The following is a 17,617-nucleotide window of genomic DNA, read 5'->3' as shown; positions in this document are numbered from 1 at the left end:
CCTAAGGGGTATGGTTGATCAGCAGAGGAGGGGGCAGGATGCCCTCCAACCAGGTTGGTCACATGGAACATGAGAGGGCTGAATCGGCCAGTTAAACTAGCCAGCTGAAGAGCTTGAAGGCAGACGAGGCCTTTTTACAACAAACACACTTGAAGATCGGGGCACAGACAAGGCTAAGGAAAGGGTGGGTAGAACAAGTCTTCCCTTCGGGATCAGACGTGCAGACGTGGGGGTTGGCGGTGCTGGTAAATAAATGGGTGGCGTTTGAGGTGGGGAATATAGTAGCAGATTCGGGGGGAATGATTGTGTTGGCGAGTGGGAAGCTGGGGGGTGGGGGGGTGGTGCCAGTGGTCCTGGTAAATGTTTATGCCCCAAATTGGAATGATGTGGAGTTGATGAGGCGTGTGCTGGGGAAGATCCCGGTCCTGAACACATACCGGCCAATTATGGGGGACGGTCATTGATCCAAGGTTGGACCGGTCGAGCCCGAGGTCGGGAAGGGTGTCGGTGGAGGTGAAGGAGCTGAGGTGATTCATGGAGGGGGGTGTGGACCTGTGGAGGTCTCGTATTTCTCACATGTGCGCAGGGTTTACCCTCGGATTGATATTTTTGTGGTGGGCAAGACGTTATTGGCGGGGGTGGCTGACGTGGGGTACTCGGCGATCGTGGTTTCAGACCACGCGCCACATTGGGTGGACTTGCAAGTGGATCGGGGGGGGGTGTTGGGGGGGCAGCACCCCCAGTGGAGGCTGGGTGTAGGGTTGCTAGCGGATGAGGAGGTATGTGAGCGGATGAGGGCCGCCATTCGGGAGTACGTGGAACTAAATGATACAGGTGAGGTCTTGGTCGCCACGCTGTAAGGGCCGCTTAAGGCAGTGATTTGCGGGTGGGGGGGGGCTGGCGGGGGGGTGTTCATATCAATCCGGACGCACAGGGAAAAGGAGGAGCTAGCAGAGATGGCAAGGTTGGTGGACGAGATCTTACGTGCGGACAGGAGGTATTCGGACGCACCAGATGCAGGATTGTTGAAGGAGAGGCAGAAGCTTCAGATGGAGTTTGGGCTGGTGTCCATGGGGAAGGCAGTCGGGCAACTGTGGAGGGCCAGATGGGCAGTGTATGAATACGGGGAGGATGCTAGAAGGATGCTGGCTCACCAACTCAGGAGGCAGCGATGGAGATTGGAAGGGTGAAGGATGGTAGGGGTGGAGTGGTACTGGACCCGGTAGGGGTAAATAGGGTATTTGAGAAGTTTTACAGGAGGCTTTATAAATTGGAGCCCCCGAATGTGGGGGTGGGGAATGTGGTGATTCCTGAACAGGTTGGAGGGTCCCAAGGTGGAGGAGAGCCTGGTAGAAGGGTTGGGACCTCCCGTTGGACTGGAGGAGGTGATGGAGAGTATGGGGGTGATGCAGGCAGGGAAGGCCCCGAGCCCAGATGGTTTTCTGGTCGAATTTTATAAAAAGCTTTTGGGTGACCTGGGACCCCTGCTGGGAAGGGCATTCAATGAGGCGAGGGAAAAGGGGGAGCTCCCCTCCACGCTATCGCGTGCCTTAATATCTTTAATTTTGAAGAGGGATAATGATCCGAAGCAGTGTTGGTCCTACCGCCCAATATCACTGCTGAATGTAGACACCAAGATGTTGGCTAAGATCTTAGCCTCGCAGATTGAGGACTGTTTGCCGGGGTGATGGGGGAAGACCAGACGGGGTTTGTAAAGGGAAGACATCTGTCTGCTAATGTTAGGCGTCTGTTATAATGATGCCCTCGGAGGGATGGAATGTGGAGGTGGCGGTCGCTATGGATGCTGAGAAGGCCTTTGATTGGGTAGAAAGCGAATATTTGTGGGAGGTACTGAGGCGGTTTGGGTTCAGGAAGGGGTTTGTGGACTGGGTCCGATTGTTGTATCGGGCGTCAGCATCGTGTGTAAGGACGAATCGAGTGAGTTCGAGGTTGATGCACGATCAATCACTACTGAAGCGAGATTCAGTCCAATTGAAGGCTTTAATGAACAAGTAGTTACCCCAGCAGCTCCGGTACAGAATGACTGCTGTGTGTGAAACACAGACTCTTATCCTCCGCCTGCTGGGCGGAACCAGCAGGCAGGTTCCACCACTCACCCTACAGTATAAGGTACATCCCACCTAGGTAACGCGATACCCCTAATATAGCCTACCACATTCACCCCCTGTTTAAAAAAGAGTCCGGCTGGGGTGGTGGCCTTGCTTTTACAGTGGTAGAGGTTATAGCGGTACCTTCGGTGCCTTTACATGCAATACACATATTTACAGACAATTATTTACAAGTTCATTTTACAATGAAACTATCAGCCGGTCGGGGGCCCGGTTCGTCCTCTGCGATCGTCGCAGTCCCGGCGGTGATGCTGGCATCGGCTCGGGCATCCGTGGCTCTTGGAGCGTGTTGTCTTCAGCTTCATCGCATCCGGATGGGGCCAGTGGGAGGACGGATCCTCCTGGGAAGGGGGCTGCGATGGTGTGCGCCGGTGAAAAAATGGTTGGGGTTGGTGGGGGGGTGAGGGTGGGAATCCAGCGAGGTCCAGATCCCGGAGGGAGACCGTGTCTTGTCGGCCGTCGGGGTGTGCCACATAGGCGTACTGGGGATTAGCATGGAGGAGATGGACCCTCTCGACCAGTGGATCCGACTTGTGGGCCCGTACGTGTTTGCGGAGTAGGACGGGTCCGGGGCTGGATTGGATTGGATTTGTTTATTGTCATGTGTTCCGAGTACAGTGAAAAGTATTTTTCTGCAAGCAGCTCAACAGATCATTAAGTACATGGGAAGAAAAGGGAATAAAAGAAAATACATAATAGGGCAACACAAGATACACAATGTATCTACACAAGCAGTGGCATCGGATGAAGCATACAGGGTGTAGTGTTAATGAAGTCAGTCCATAGGAGGGTCAACAAGAGCTGTCAGCCATGTTGGGAGCGAGGTCCCCGCGGAGGACTTCCTAGGGAAGGCAAGGAGACGTTCATGAGGTGTTTCGTTGGTAGTAGTGCACAGTAGTGATCGGATGGAGTGAAGTTCATCGGGGAGGACGTCCTGCCATCGGGACACTGAGAGATTCTTGGACCGTAGGGCAAGTAGGATGGCCTTCCAGACCGTCCCGTTCTCCCTCTCTACCTGCCCGTTTTCCCAGGGGTTGTGACTGGTCATGCTACTGGAGGCAATGCCCTTGCTGAGCAGGAATTGATGCAGCTCGTCACTCATGAAGGAGGACCCCCTATCGCTATGGATGTAGGCGGGGAAACTGAACATGGTAAAGATGCTGTGGAGGGCTTTAATGACGGTGGCAACCGTCATGTCGGGACAGGGGATGGCGAAAGGGAACCGGGAGTACTCATCAATCACGTTTAAGAAATATGTGTTGCGGTCGGTGGAGGGAAGGGGCCCTTTGAAATCCACGCTGAGGCGTTCAAAGGGGCGGGAAGCCTTCACCAGGTGCGCTTTCTCTGGCCTGTAGAAGTGAGGCTTGCACTCCACGCAGATTTGGCAGTTTCTGGTTACAGCCCTGACCTCATCGATGGAGTAGGGCAGATAGCGGATTTAACAAAGTGGAAGAACCAGGTGACCCCCGGGTGGCAGAGGTTGTCATGGAGGGTCCGGAGTCGGTCTACTTGTACACTGGCACAAGTGCCGCGGGACAGGGCATTAGGAGGCTCTTTGAGCTTCCCGGGTCGGTACAAGATCTTGTAATTATAGGTGGAGAGCTTGATCCTCCACCGTAAGATCTTATCATTCTTAATTTTGCCCCGCTGTGCATTGTCAAACATGAAGGCTACTGACTGTTGGTCAGTGAGGAGAGTGAATCTCCTACCGGCCAGGTAATGCCTCCAATGCCGCACAGCTTCGACGATGGCTTGGGCCTCCTTCTCGACGGAGGAATGGCGGATTTCTGAGGCGTGGAGGGTGCGTGAAAAGAAGTCCACGGGTCTGCCCGCCTGATTGAGGGTGGCAGCCAGAGCTACGTCTGATGTGTCGCTCTCGACCTGGAAGGGGAGGGACTCATCGATTGCGTGCATCGTCGCCCTGGCGATGTCTGCTTTGATGCGACTGAAAGCCTGGCGGGGCCTCTGCTGATAGGGGAAAAACCGTGGACTGGATTAGTGGGCGGGCCTTGTCTGCATAATTGGGGACCAGCTGGGCGTAATAAGAAAAGAAGCCCAGGCAACGTTTCAGGGCCTTGGGGCAGTGGGGGAGGGGAAACTCCATGAGGGGGCGCATGCGTTCGGGATCTGGGCCGATGACTCCATCATGCACTACATAGCCGAGGATGGCTAGGCGATCGGTGCTAAACACGCATTTGTCCTTGTTACAGGTTAAGTTAAGGATTTTTGCGGTATGGAGGAATTTGCGGAGGTTGGTGTCGTGGTCCTGCTGGTCGTGGCCGCAGATGGTGACATTGTCGAGGTACGGGAACGTGGCCCGCAGACCGTACCCGTCAACCATTCGGTCCATCTCCCGTTGGAAGACCGAGACCCCATTTGTGACCCCAAAGGGAACCCTTAGAAAGTGGTAGAGCTGCCGATCTGCTTCGAATGCAGTGTACTTGCGGTCATCCGGGCGAATGGGGAGGTGGTGGTTGGCTGATTTAAGGTCTACTGTGGAGAAAATCTTGTATTGCGCTATCTTGTTGACCATTTCAGATATGCGGGGGAGAGGGTACGTGTCGAGCTGTGTATACCTGTTGATAGTCTGACTGCAGTCTATGACCATCCTATGTTTCTCCCCGGTCTTTACAACCACCACTTGAGCTCTCCAGGGGCTGTTGCTGGCCTCGATAATGCCTTCCTTTAGTAACCGTTGGACTTCCGACCTAATGAAGGTCCGGTCCTGGGCACTGTACCGTCTGCTCCTCGTGGCGACGGGTTTGCAATCTGGGGTAAGGTTTGCAAACAGGGAAGGCGGGTCGACCTTGAGGGTCGCGAGGCAGCAGACAGTGAGGGGGGGGTATGGGTCCGCCGAATTTGAACGTTAAACTTTGCAGGTTACACTGGAAGTCCAGTCCCAGGGGTGTGGCAGTGCAGAGATGGGGGAGGACATAGAGTCGGAAGTTATTGAACTCCACGCCCTAGACTATGAGGTTGGCTATGCAGTACCCCCGGATCTCCACAGAGTGGGACCCAAGGGCCAGGGAGATCTTTTGTTTAATCGGGTGTACAGCGAGGGAGCAGTGTCTTACCGTATTGGGATGGATGAAGCTCTCCGTGCTCCCAGAGTCGATCAAGCAGGATGTCTTGTGCCCGTTGATGACTATCGATGTCGTAGCGGTTGAAAGCGTTCGGGGCCGAGACTGGTCCAGTGTCACTGAGGCAAGTTGTGACAGAAGCTGAGAGATCTCGTCGGGCGATACATGGCCAGCCGAGTCGGGGTCCTGAGACGTCATCCAAGATGGTTGCCCTCATGAATCGCACATGACCTGTGAGGAGAGGAATGGCAGCAGGCCCGGTTCGCCTGTGGAGACAGCGGCGGCCGACGTGGGCCTGGCATACTGCTTCTTCCCGCAGCCCTTGCAGATTGCGGATTGGGCCGGGCAGCGTTGCCGGGGGTGTTTATTTTGCCCGCAAAAATAGCATCCCCCCCCCCCCCCCCCGGGGTTTCCTGGCTGCCGCACTGCACAAGCTTTGTGGGGAATTTAGGGGTGCTTTGGAATCGGCCGCGGGTGGGGTCCACCCTGTCCATGCGGGTACCGCGCAGTCGGGAACGTAGGCCTGGGCATTGCGGGAGGCTACATCTAGGGAGTGTGCAAGTTTCCGTGCCTCTTTAAGCCCTAGCGTGTCGTTTTCCAGCAGTTGCTGGCGGATCTTAGAGGACAGCATGCCCGCAACAAAAGCATCCTGTATTAAGAGTTTGGTGTGGTCATTGGCTGAGACTTGTGGACAGTTACAGTTTCGACCTAACACTAACAATGCGCAGTAAAAATCATCTCATGATTCCCCTGGGATCTGCCGTCTGGTAGCTAAAAGATGCCGAGCATATACCTGATTCACAGTGCGGACGTAGTGCACTTTTAACAAAGTCATTGCGTCCTCGAAACAGTCCGCGTCTTCGATAAGCATGTAGATTTCTGGGCTCACCCTTGAGTGGAGGACTTGCATTTTCTGTTCCTCCGTGGGGGGAGTCGGGGATGTCCTGATGCACCCGTTGAAACATGCCAGCCAATGTTTAAAAGTTGCTGCTGCATTTGCTGCATGGGGGTTGATTTGTAGACACTCTGGCTTGATGCGGAGAGCAGCCATTCCTCAATTTTGTTCATTAAATTGATGCACGATCAATCACTACTGAACCGAGATTGTAGTCCAATTTGAGGGCTTTAATCAACAAGTAGTTACCCCAGCAGCTCCGGTACAGAATGACTGCTGCGGGTGAAACACAGACTCTTATGCTCCGCCTGCTGGGTGGAACCAGCAGGCAGGTTCTACCACTCATACTACAGTATAAGGTACATCCCACCTAGGTATCTCTAAAACCCCTAATATAGCCTACCACAGGGGTATTTTAATCTGTATCATGGGACAAGGCAGGGGTGCCCACTCTCCCCACTGCTCTTTGCCTTGGCGATCGAGCCACTGGCAATGGCGCTGAGAGGGTCAAGGGATTTGCAGGTGATAGTGCGGGGGAGGGGTGGAGCATAGGGTCTCGCTATATGCAGACGATCTGTTGCTCTACATAGTGAACCCATTGGAAAGTATTGGCGGTATTATGGGCATTTTGGTGGAATGTGGCTGGTTCTCTGGGTATAAGTTAAACATGGGGAAGAGAGACGTCTTTCCGATCCAGGCAAGGGGCAGGAGAGGAGGACAGGAGGTGAGCTGCCGTTTAAGTTAGTGGGAGCGGGTTTTGGGTATCTGGGCATCCAGGTGGCACGGGGTTGGTAGCAATTACATAAATTGAATTTGGCCCGGTTGGTGGAGCAAATGAAGGGGGATTTTAAGAGGGGGGGACATATTCCCATTGCCATTGGCAGGGCGGGTGCAGTCCATGAAGATGACGGTACTCCCAAGGTTTTTATTTGTGTTCCAGAACCTTCTGATTTTTATTTCAAAGGCCTTCTTTATGAAGATCGATACATTGGTCTTAGGGTTTGTGTGGGCGGGGAAAGCCCCTCAGGTGAAGAAGGTGCTGTTGGAGTGGAAACATGGGGAAGGGGGGGTGCGGGCTGGCCTTGCCAAACTTAACGAACTATTACTGGGCAGCAAATATAGACATGGTAAGGTAGTGGGGGAGGGGTCGTTATGGGAGCGGATGGAGGCAGCTTTGTGTAAGGGCACTAGCTGAGGGACACTGTTGACGGCGCCTCTGACGTTCTCGCAGGCCAGGTTCTCCACAGGTCCGGTAGTGATGGCCGCCCTAAGAGTGTGGGGACCATGGCGGCAGCATTTGAGGCTGGAGGGGTGTGGTAAACCACTGTTGCACCTGTATTAGGTGATGTACGGTAGGACCTGTACTACAGGTTCGCCGGTAGTCCCTGCCTGCTGGCTCTGCCCAGGAGGCGGGATATAAATATGCATGTTCTCCAGCCAGCAGCCATTTCACCAGTTGCTGTGGGAGGCCACGCATCTGATAGCAATAAAGCCTCAGTTGGATTCAACTATCGTCTTCGTCCAATTGATCGTGCCTCAATTTATTGCTATCAGTTTCAAAGGATGGACCTCCGTATCAAACCGGATCGCCTGCAGCTGGATCCGCACTCAAGCGACGCCAGAAAGGACTTCCAGCACTGGCTAGCTTGCTTCAAAGCGTATATCAACGCGGCACCAACCCCTGTTCCGGAGGCTCAGACGATTCAGATTTTATATTCCAGGTTGAGCTCCAAAGTCTTTCCGTTAATCCAGGACGCGCCGAACTACGCCGAAGCCATGACTCTACTCAAGGACAACTACGCCCAGAAAACGAACACGCTCTTCACCAGGCACGCACTCGCCACTCGCTCTCAACTCCCTGGTGAGTCCATAGAAGACTTCTGGTGGGCCCTAATCCCACTAGTCTGGGACTGTGACTGTCAGTCCGTTACGGCCACGGAACACTCAGACCCCCTTATGCGGGACGCTTTTGTGACTGGAATTGGGTCAGATCTCATACGCCAGCGGCTCCTAGAAGGGGCCACGCGCGACCTCGCAGAGACTAAAACGCTAGTGCTCTCCATGACGGTCGCCCTGCGCAATGTCCAGTCCTACACCACCAGCCGCGCGGCCCACCCCTCCTATGCTTTGTGGACCCCACAGACAGCCACCCCAGTGGAGGCGCTGCCCACCCAATACACCTGCGCTGCACGCCAGCCAGCGAACCCCGGGGGACCCCGATGCTATTTTTGCGGCCAACAGAAGCACCCCCTCCAACGCTGCCCGGCCCGCGCTACCCTTTGTAAAGCCTGCAGGAAGAAGGGCCACTTCGCCGCGATGTGCCAGGCCCGCTCAGGAGCCGCAATTGCCCCCACCCCCCTCGGTCACAGACAATGGGCGCCGCCATCCCCCCCCTCAGACCACATGCGGCCAGTGGGCGCCGCCATTTCCCCTCCGCGCAACACGTGCGTTTCATGGGCGCCGCCATCTTGTTCCACCCGCGCAACGTGCGTTCCATGGGCGCCGCCATTTTGTAACCCTCAAGATCTTCGGGCGCTCCCATCTTGCCTACCCCTCAGCACATGGGCACCACCAGCATTCCAGGACCCGGGCTCACCAGCTGCCCCATTACCCGACGACCAACCAAGACTCGCCTCCATGTCTATCGACCACTCTGGTCCGCATAACCTGACCAACGCATCCATCAGTGTGAAAGTCGACGGACATGTAACCTCCTGCCTGCTGGACTACGGGAGCACCGAAAGTTTCATACACGCGTATACGGTAAGGCGCTGCTCCCTCATGATACACCCCGCCAACCAAAAGATCTGCCTGGCCTCCGGATCCCATTGTGTAGTGATCTGGGGGTACTGTACGGCCACGTTCACGGTCCAGGGCGTAGAATTCAGCTTCCACCTCTACGCCCTCCCTAACCTCCATCCTCTACGCTGCACTTCCAGTGAAACCTCCAGAGCCTAACTCTGAAATTCGGCGGGCCCTTACCACCCCCTACTGTGTGCGGCCTCGCGACCCTAAAGGTCAACCTACCTTCCCTCCTTGCCAATCTAACTCCAGATTGCAAATCCGCCGCCACCAGGAGCAGACAGTACAGCACCCAGGACAAGACCTTCATCAGGTCCGAAGTCCAGCGGCTGCTTCGGGAAGGCATCATCGAGGCCAGCAACAGCCCCTGGAGAGCTCAAGTGGTAGTAGTTAAAACTGGGGAGAAACACCGAATGGTCATGGACTACAGCCAGACCATCAACCGGTACACGCAGCTTGACGCGTACCCCCTCCCACGCATATCTGACATGGTTAACCAGATTGCGCAGTACCGGGTCTTCTCAACAGTAGACCTGAAATCCACCTACCACCAACTCCCCATCTGTAAATCGGACCGTCCATACACCGCCTTCGAGGTAGACGGCCGCCTGTACCACTTCCTTAGGGTCCCCTTCGGCGTCACAAACGGGGTCTCGGTCTTCCAAAGGGAGATGGACCGAATGGTCGACCGGTACGGGTTGCGGGCCACCTTTCCATACCTAGACAACGTCACCATCTGCGGCCATGATCAGCAGGACCACGACGCCAACCTTGCTAAATTTTTCCACACCGCTACTCTCATAAACCTCACTGACAACAAGGAGAAGTGCGTGTTCAGCACAAACCGCTTAGCTATCCTCGGCTATGTGGTCCAGAACGGAATACTGGGGGCCGATCCCGACCGCATGCGCCCCCTCATGGAGCTCCCCCTCCCCCATTGCCCCAAGGCCCTCAAACGCTGCCTGGGGTTCTTTTCGTACTACGCTCAGTGGGTCCCAACCTATGCGGACAGGGCCCACCCACTCATACAGTCCACCCAGTTTCCCCTGACGGCCTGGGCCCAACAGGCCTTCGCCCAGATCAGAGCTGATATTGCCAAGGCCACAATGCACGCTGTAGATGAGACACTGCCCTTCCAAATAGAAAGCGACGCATCAGACGACGCCGTTGCCGCCACCTTCAATCAGGCAGGCCCGTGGCATTCTTTTCCCGCAACCTTCATGCCTCAGAAATTCGGCACTCATCCGTCGAAAAGGAGTCTCAAGCCTCCTTTGAAGCTGTGCGGCATTGGAGGCGTTACCTGGCCGGCAGGAGATTCACTCTCCTCACTGAACAACGGCCTTTAAGTTCAACAACACACAGTGGGGCAAGATCAAAAATGATAAAATCTTCTCCACCTATAATTACGAGATTAGGTATCGCCCCGGCAAACTCAACGAACCTCCAGACGCCCTATCACGAGGTACATGTGCCAGCGCACAGGTAGACTGACTCCGGGCCCTGCATGACAGCCTTTGTCATACGGTTGTACCACTTCATTAAGGCACAAAATCTGCCCCACTCCGTCGAGGAAGTAAGGACAATCACCAGGGACTGCCAGGTCTGTGCGGAGTGCAAGCAGCACTTCTACCTGCCGTACCGCGCGTGCCTGGTGAAGGCCTCCCGCCCCTTTGAATGCCTCAGCGTGGACTTCAAAGGCCGCCTCCCCTCCACCGACCATCACACATATTTTCTCAGTGTGATCGACGAATGCTCCAGATTCCCCTTCGCCATCCCATGCCCCAACATGACGCCTGCCACAGCAATTAAAGCCCTCAACACAATCTTCACTCTGTTCGGTTTCCCCGCCTACATCCACAGTGACAGGGGATCCTCATTCATGAATGATGAGCTGCGTCAGTTCCTGCTCAGCAGGGGTATCGCCTCGAGCAGAACGACAAGCTATAACCCCCGGGGAAACAGACAGGTTGAAAGGGAGAATGGGACGGTATGGAGGGCCGTCCAGCTGACCCTATGGTCCAGAAACCTCCCGGCCTCCCGCTGGCAGGAGGTCCTCCCTGATGCACTCCACTCCATTCGCTCATTACTCTGTACTGCCACTAACAGTACACCCCATGAACGCCTTTTTGCCTCCTCCAGAAAATCCACATTCGGGGTTTCGCTCATGACTTGGCTTGCAGCTCCGGGAACCGTGCTTCTCCGTAAGCACGTCCGACTCCACAAGGCGGACCCGTTGGTGGAGAGGGTGCACTTGCTCCACGCAAACCCCCAGTACGCCTACATGGCGTTCCCCGATGGCCGCCAGGATACTGTCTCCCTCAGGGACCTGGCACCAGCAGGTTCCACCCCCAAACCCCCTCCACCCCCGGTGCCACCCTCCCCTCCCCCGTCGCTCCCAACAGCAACCCCCCAGGACCATCCCCCTCGCACCCCCACCGCCCCCTGCCCACGCCCGACGATGAAGAGGATTTTGGCACGCTCCCGGAGTCAAATCGACCAGATCAGTACCAATATCGCCGACACCACTGCGTCGCTCCCAGAGGAACATCAAGGCCCCGGACCGGCTCAACCTCTGACCAGTCCACCGGACATCAAAGGACATTTGTTTGCTCAAATCTTGTAAATATTATCTCATTGTTGTATATAGTTATCCACCACCCCCGCCGGACTCAATTTTTAACAGGGGTGAATGTGGTAAACCACAGTTGCACCTGTATTAGGTGATGTACGGTAGGACCTGTACTACAGGTTCGCCGGTAGTCCCTTCCTGCTGGCTCTGCCCAGGAGGCGGGATATAAATATGCATGTCCTCCAGCCAGCAGCCATTTCGCCAGCTGCTGTGGGAGGCCACACATCTGATAGCATTAAAGCCTCAGTTGGATTCAACTATCGTCTTTTGTCCAATTGATCATGCCTCAAGGGGGACCTCGGTTTGGGCTCCAATTTGTGGGAATCGCAGGTTTGTTCCGGGGGGGCTGGATGCAGGGTTCCGGGGTGGCGGCGGGCGTGGATTGAATGGTATGGAGACCTGTTTGTGAGGGGAAGCTTTTCGAGCTTCAAAACGTTGGTATAGGAGTATGAGCTGCCCAGCACGAATGGGTTCCGGTACTTACAGGTTCGGGACTATGTGAGGAAACAGGTGCCATCCACTCCTGACCTGCCACCCCCAGGGTTGCAGGACAAAGTGGTGTCAAAAACAAGGGTTGGTGAGGGCAGGATGTTGGAGATTTACAAAAAATTAATGTACTGGAAGGGCGCCCCGATAGGAGACATTAAGTGGAAGTGGAAGGAAGAGCTGGTGAGGGTCCTGGAAGCTGGGTTTTGGAGGAGGCTCTGATGAGGGTGAACGCATCCTCTTTGTGCGCTAGCCTTAGCCTTTTTCAATTAAAATAGTTCACAGGGCACATATAACGGTGGTCAGAATGAGCAGGGGGGCCCGCATACCATGTCCACATGTTTTGGGCCTGCCTGAAGCTGGATGGATTTTGGCGAGGGTTTGCTGATGTGATGTCTGAGGTGCTGAGGGGAAGGTGGTCCTGAGTCCAGAAGTGGTCATTTTTGGAGCTTCAGAAGACCCCGGAGCTCACGGGGTGAGAGAGGCCAATGTTTTGGCCTTCGCCTATTTGGTCGCCCGGGGACGTATCTTGTTGGGATGGAGGGACTCGGGCCGCCGAACCTGAGGGTGTGGGTGAACATGGAGTTCCTTAGGTTGGATGAAAATCAAGTTCACCTGGAGAGAGTGTCTGTGGAAGGGTTTGCCCGGAAATGGAAACTGTTTATCGATTTCTTCCAGGGTAGTTAAGTCAGAAGGGACAGGTAGGGAGTGGACTTTAGGGTTAAAAAAGGAGGCAGAGTGGGTGGAGGGTAACGGCAGGGAGGATGGGGCACGGGGGTGGAGTTATTTACTTGTTATGAGATTTCCTATTTGTTCTCTTTTTGGTTTTAGTTGTGTTTGATTCATATATAGAAAAATGCCTTAATAAAAACATTAAAAAAACAATAACATTTTCATACTATTGTCGCACGCATGCAGTTTCCCTGTCTCAGATTTTGGAATTTTTGTCAATTTTGCCATCAAAAGCATCTTGATACAATTTATATTTTAAAATGTTGCCTCTAAATTAAATCCAGCTCTCAAAGGATTAAAGCTAAATCCTGATTTGAAGATTTAGATGGATTAGAATTATCACAGCATCCAGAGGAGCAGACGCTGCAATGGGCAGGGGGAATGAATATTTACTAACGATAAAGGGGGCCAGCTTGTTGCCACCCAATTTCCATTTCCCTCTCCGTGTGGAAATGGGGTGGGGGCGGCAGTTAGAAAGAGGCCAGGGATTTACCCTCCCCTGTTCCCACTGCCTTCCTGCTGTGCCCTCACTATAATGTTCTCTTTTGAGTTGCCGAACAGGTCACGCTCAGGAAGGAAGTGAGATCCATCTTCAGATATGCGGATCAGGTCCGATGAAGTCACATTATTAAATAAAATCTGTTACCAAGTGTGGAGTCTAATTCAGATTTTAATTATTGTTTTAATTTTTTAAAAATAAACTCTTTCCTTACGAATCTTTTATCTCTTTTAATCCCATCTTTCTTTCTCTCTTTTTGTTCAGCTTTCTGCATACAATTGAACTAACTGCTCACACTTATTCTTCCTGGTTCAGACTTTGCGTGTTTCAGTAAAGATTTTTCAATCTGATTGCCTAAGGAGCTTCCTGCCTTCACAGGTCCAAAATCCCCTGCACTGGGTGTTGTGCTGAAATGGATTTCTAATTACCTCAGGATCCAGTACAAATGTGTAGCTGCTGTCACTCCTGGCCAAAGAATACTGGGTCATAACGTTATATATACGACAGTGGCTACTATTTGCCTTCAGTATTGACTTGTACACCATATATTACAGTGTGTTTTCATGAAATATTGTTAATTCACTAAAATGACCTCTGCATTTAGCATAGAGGCATGTGATTCCGATGGAAAAATGATAGACTATTACAACCTTACTGAGCTTTTTGCTTATGCGAATAAAAATAGATAATTCTGAGAAACCAAGCTGTTCTTCCTGAAATAAAATTTGATAAAAACTGTGTTGGTTTGTATTACAGCTGGCTGAAATGGAAGGATGCAAAATACATCTTAGTGACGAGGTCATGTGGCTGGAAGAGCAGCTGGAGGGTATGAGAAGCAAGTTAAAATCTGCAGGATTATATGAGGAAGCACTATGTGCCAAAGACAAGGTATACTAAGCACTCCTTGTTATGAATTTAGTTAATTTTTAAATATGCCCTTTGTAGTAAAGGGCAGGTATACAATTTGAAATTGCAAAAAAGGCAGGAAAGGGTTAAATTACCCAGTAATGCAAAAAAAGAGCTGCCGAGTCTGAAAAAAGTGTGACTTGAATTTAAGTCATTTTATTTTCTTCAAACTAAAAGTAGAAATATGTTTTACATCCTGGGTCTGCTGCAGATGGTGAGGGAGCCAATAAGAGGGAAAAATATACTTGACCTCATCCTCACCAATCTGCCTGGTGTTGATGCATCTGCTCATGACAATATCAATAGGAGTGAACATTGTACAGTCCTGTGGAGACTGTAAGACACCCTCCATAATGTTGCATAGCACTACCACCATGTTAAATGGGATAGATTTTGAACAGACCTCGCAACTGAGCACTAGGTATCTATGAGAGCAGCAGCAGGATTGTACTCAATCACAAACTGTAACCTCATAATCCAGCATATCCTCCACTCTACCATTACCATTAAGTCAGGGGATCAAACCTGGTGCAGTGAAGAGTGCAGGAGGGCATGCCAGGAGCAGAACCAAGCATGCCTAAAACCTAGGTATTGGTGAAGCTGCAACATAGGACTGCTTGCATGTCAAATTGCACAAGCAGCAAGCAATAGACAGAGCTAAGCAATTCCACAACCAACGGATCAGATCTGAACTCTGCAGGCTGTTTAGCACAGGGCCAAATCACTGGCTTTGAAAGCAGACCAAGGCAGGCCAGCAGCACGGTTCAATTCCCGTAACAGCCTCCCCGAACAGGCGCCGGAATGTGGCGACTAGGGGCTTTTCACAGTACCTTCATTTGAAGCCTACTTGTGACAATAAGCGATTTTCATTTTCATCCAGTTGTTGAATGGTGGTGGACAATGCTATAATCCCAGTTGATGTGATAACTGGACAGGGCGATCCCACAATGGAACCTTGACTCACTTTTTTTTAGAAAATGCAAAGGAACAGAGTCACAGGACTGCCAATTCATTTTAACAACAAGAAAAAAACATTTATTTAATATGGAAAAACTGTATTATGATACAATACTCTTTCACTACCCCTTTATCTTAACAATTACACACAGATTTTAACCTTAACATGGATTACAATGTACATCATAAGCTACAATGGTCTCACTAACACACAAAGACTCTTTTAAGCACACAAGATAACTGTGGTAAGGCACACTGCTCTCTGAACCCAAGTGAATATCTGTGGATTTCTTCTCAGAATCCTCTCAGATGATGATCATGTGAGAGTTCCCAGAAACATGTTTTAAATCTTTTCTCATAATAATGCTTTACTTAGCGGTTTTGTAATAGCTGTGAGGCTCAACAACTACTTGGCAGGTGACAGTTAACAAATTTATTTATTGAAGTTTAACTATATACAAAGGAGGACAAAGAATGCCAACCTACTCCCTGACTCCCCAGGTGTTGACTGGCCAGTGCTCAGCCACTGATCTAATTGCCGCTCCTTGAGTTTGGACACGTGCTCGGCCGCTCTGCGAGTCGACCACCGGTCCACACGTTCTGCCGCTCTAGAACATCTCCCTCCCCCTTAAGGTTCTTTACTACCTTATTTATGAACAGACAACTATTTACAAGAATAGTCCATTAAAACAAAATGATGGGATAACACAGCCAGTCAAACTCTCAGCCTATCAGGAGACTTCTGAATTCTCTGAGAACACCTCAGCTCTCTGACCGGCTCTGCTTCAGTTGAGGTAGCAATGTCTTGAACAGCAGTCAGGTGGCTTGTAATTTCATTAGTGCTGACATCTGCTTCAGTTTCCATTGGAACAACATGGGACCTTTCCTCTGGAGTAACTATTCCTGCCGAATTTGGCACGATTGGAAAAATGCTGGTGGGTGCTGCTGAAACAATCTGTTGTGCTTGTATTGTGTTTGTTTTTCTCTTCCTTACGTAGTCCACTTGTTTCCTTATTTTCCTTCCTTGGAGGTCAACCAGACAGGACACAGGAGCTGTTTTTCTTATGATCTTTCCAGGGGCCCAGGCTATGATGTAGTCTAAGTCATTCACCTCAAAGGATCTATCACCTTTAACAGAATCCTGATATCTCTTTTGTGTACCTTGTTTCGCCTCCATCTTCCCGCCCAAATTGGGGAACACCAGGTCAAGTCTGGTCCGGAGGCATCTCCTCATTAGGAGCTCTGCAGGAGATATTCGTGTAGTAGCATGCGTTGTCATTCTGTAAGTCAGGAGGAATCTAGCAAGCCTCAATTGTAAGGGTGTGGCAGGCTGTTTTTTCTTCGCTGACTTGAATGTCTGGACAGTTCTTTCTGTGAAGCCAGTCAAGGCTGGGTGATAGGGTGCCGTGCACACATGTCTTATTCCATTAATTTTAATAAAATGCTGATACTCTGTCCCTGTGAAGGCAATACCGTTATCAGAGACTAAAATGTCTGGCAGGCCATGTGTAGCGAAGGTTTGTCATAGTTTTTTGATTATTGCGGACGATGGTGTTTTCATTTCATGAATATCAATCCACTTGCAATGGACGTCAACAATAATTAAGAACAAAGTGACCATAGCAGGTGAAATACACAAACAACTGTGCCGACGGTCGGCCAGGCCACTACCATGGGTGCAAGTGAGCCAAAGGAGGCAGAATTTGTTGCAGTTGTCATTAATCACAACTCCTGACAAGATCTTTGATATCCTTATCAATACTTGGCCTCCAAACATAACTTCTGGTGAAGATTTTCATTTTGGTCTGACCTTGGTGAGCATTGTGTAATTCCTGAAGCAACATTCCTCTTGCTGGGCCTGGAACCATCACTCTGGATTCCCATGGTAACACTCAGTCCTCACAGTTCAAGTTAGTCTTTGCGGAGCTGGAATGGCTTGAATTGATCCGACTTGGCAAAGTGCCATCCGCGTCACTATGGACTACTGGGTCTCTTAGTCAAATTCTGAATTTGCTTCATGATACTGACTACCATACTACCTTGTGGTACTGGGGATGGTGGTGTGGTTTGAGGCAGTGGAAATCAATTTGGGGCATTGAGATTAATGTACCTGGTCTGTGTTGCAACACGTAGTTGTAAGCTGCTAGAAGTAAAGCCCACCGCTGGACTCTGGCTGATGCAACAGGAGGAATAGGTTTGTCCTTGCAAAATAACCCCAAAAATGTCGTGATCAGTGATGATCACAAATTGACGCCCGTACACAAACTGGTGGAATTTTTTAACCCTATAAATGACGGCTAGGCCCTATTCTTAATTCGGGAGTATTTTCTCTTGCCATCAGTTAAGGTTTGTGACCCAAAAGCGATGGTTCGTTCTACGCCGTCTTCCATCCTATGAGATAACATTGCCCCTCTGCCAAAGGGCGATGCATCGCATGTTAGGATTGTCTCTCTTTGGGTCAAAATAGATGAGCAAGTCTGAAGGTTGGAAAGCAAATTTGAC

The 17,617-nt window shown here is 51.5% G+C and overlaps 1 protein-coding gene across 2 annotated transcripts in view; it reads left to right on the top strand.

The window, feature by feature from the left end:
• Nucleotides 1-17,617, top strand: part of LOC140429614 (coiled-coil domain-containing protein 192-like) — a 126,572-nt gene that overhangs the window by 68,560 nt on the left and 40,395 nt on the right. For both annotated transcript variants that reach the window (XM_072516859.1, XM_072516858.1), the window contains exon 4: nt 14,009-14,140. In XM_072516859.1, coding sequence (XP_072372960.1) covers nt 14,009-14,140 — 132 coding nt within the window. The remainder of the gene's footprint in view (nt 1-14,008; nt 14,141-17,617) is intronic.

The sequence above is a fragment of the Scyliorhinus torazame genome, chromosome 9 (assembly GCF_047496885.1).
Source record: "Scyliorhinus torazame isolate Kashiwa2021f chromosome 9, sScyTor2.1, whole genome shotgun sequence".
Taxonomy (NCBI): domain Eukaryota; kingdom Metazoa; phylum Chordata; class Chondrichthyes; order Carcharhiniformes; family Scyliorhinidae; genus Scyliorhinus; species Scyliorhinus torazame.
This window is presented reverse-complemented; position numbering and strand designations above follow the sequence as displayed.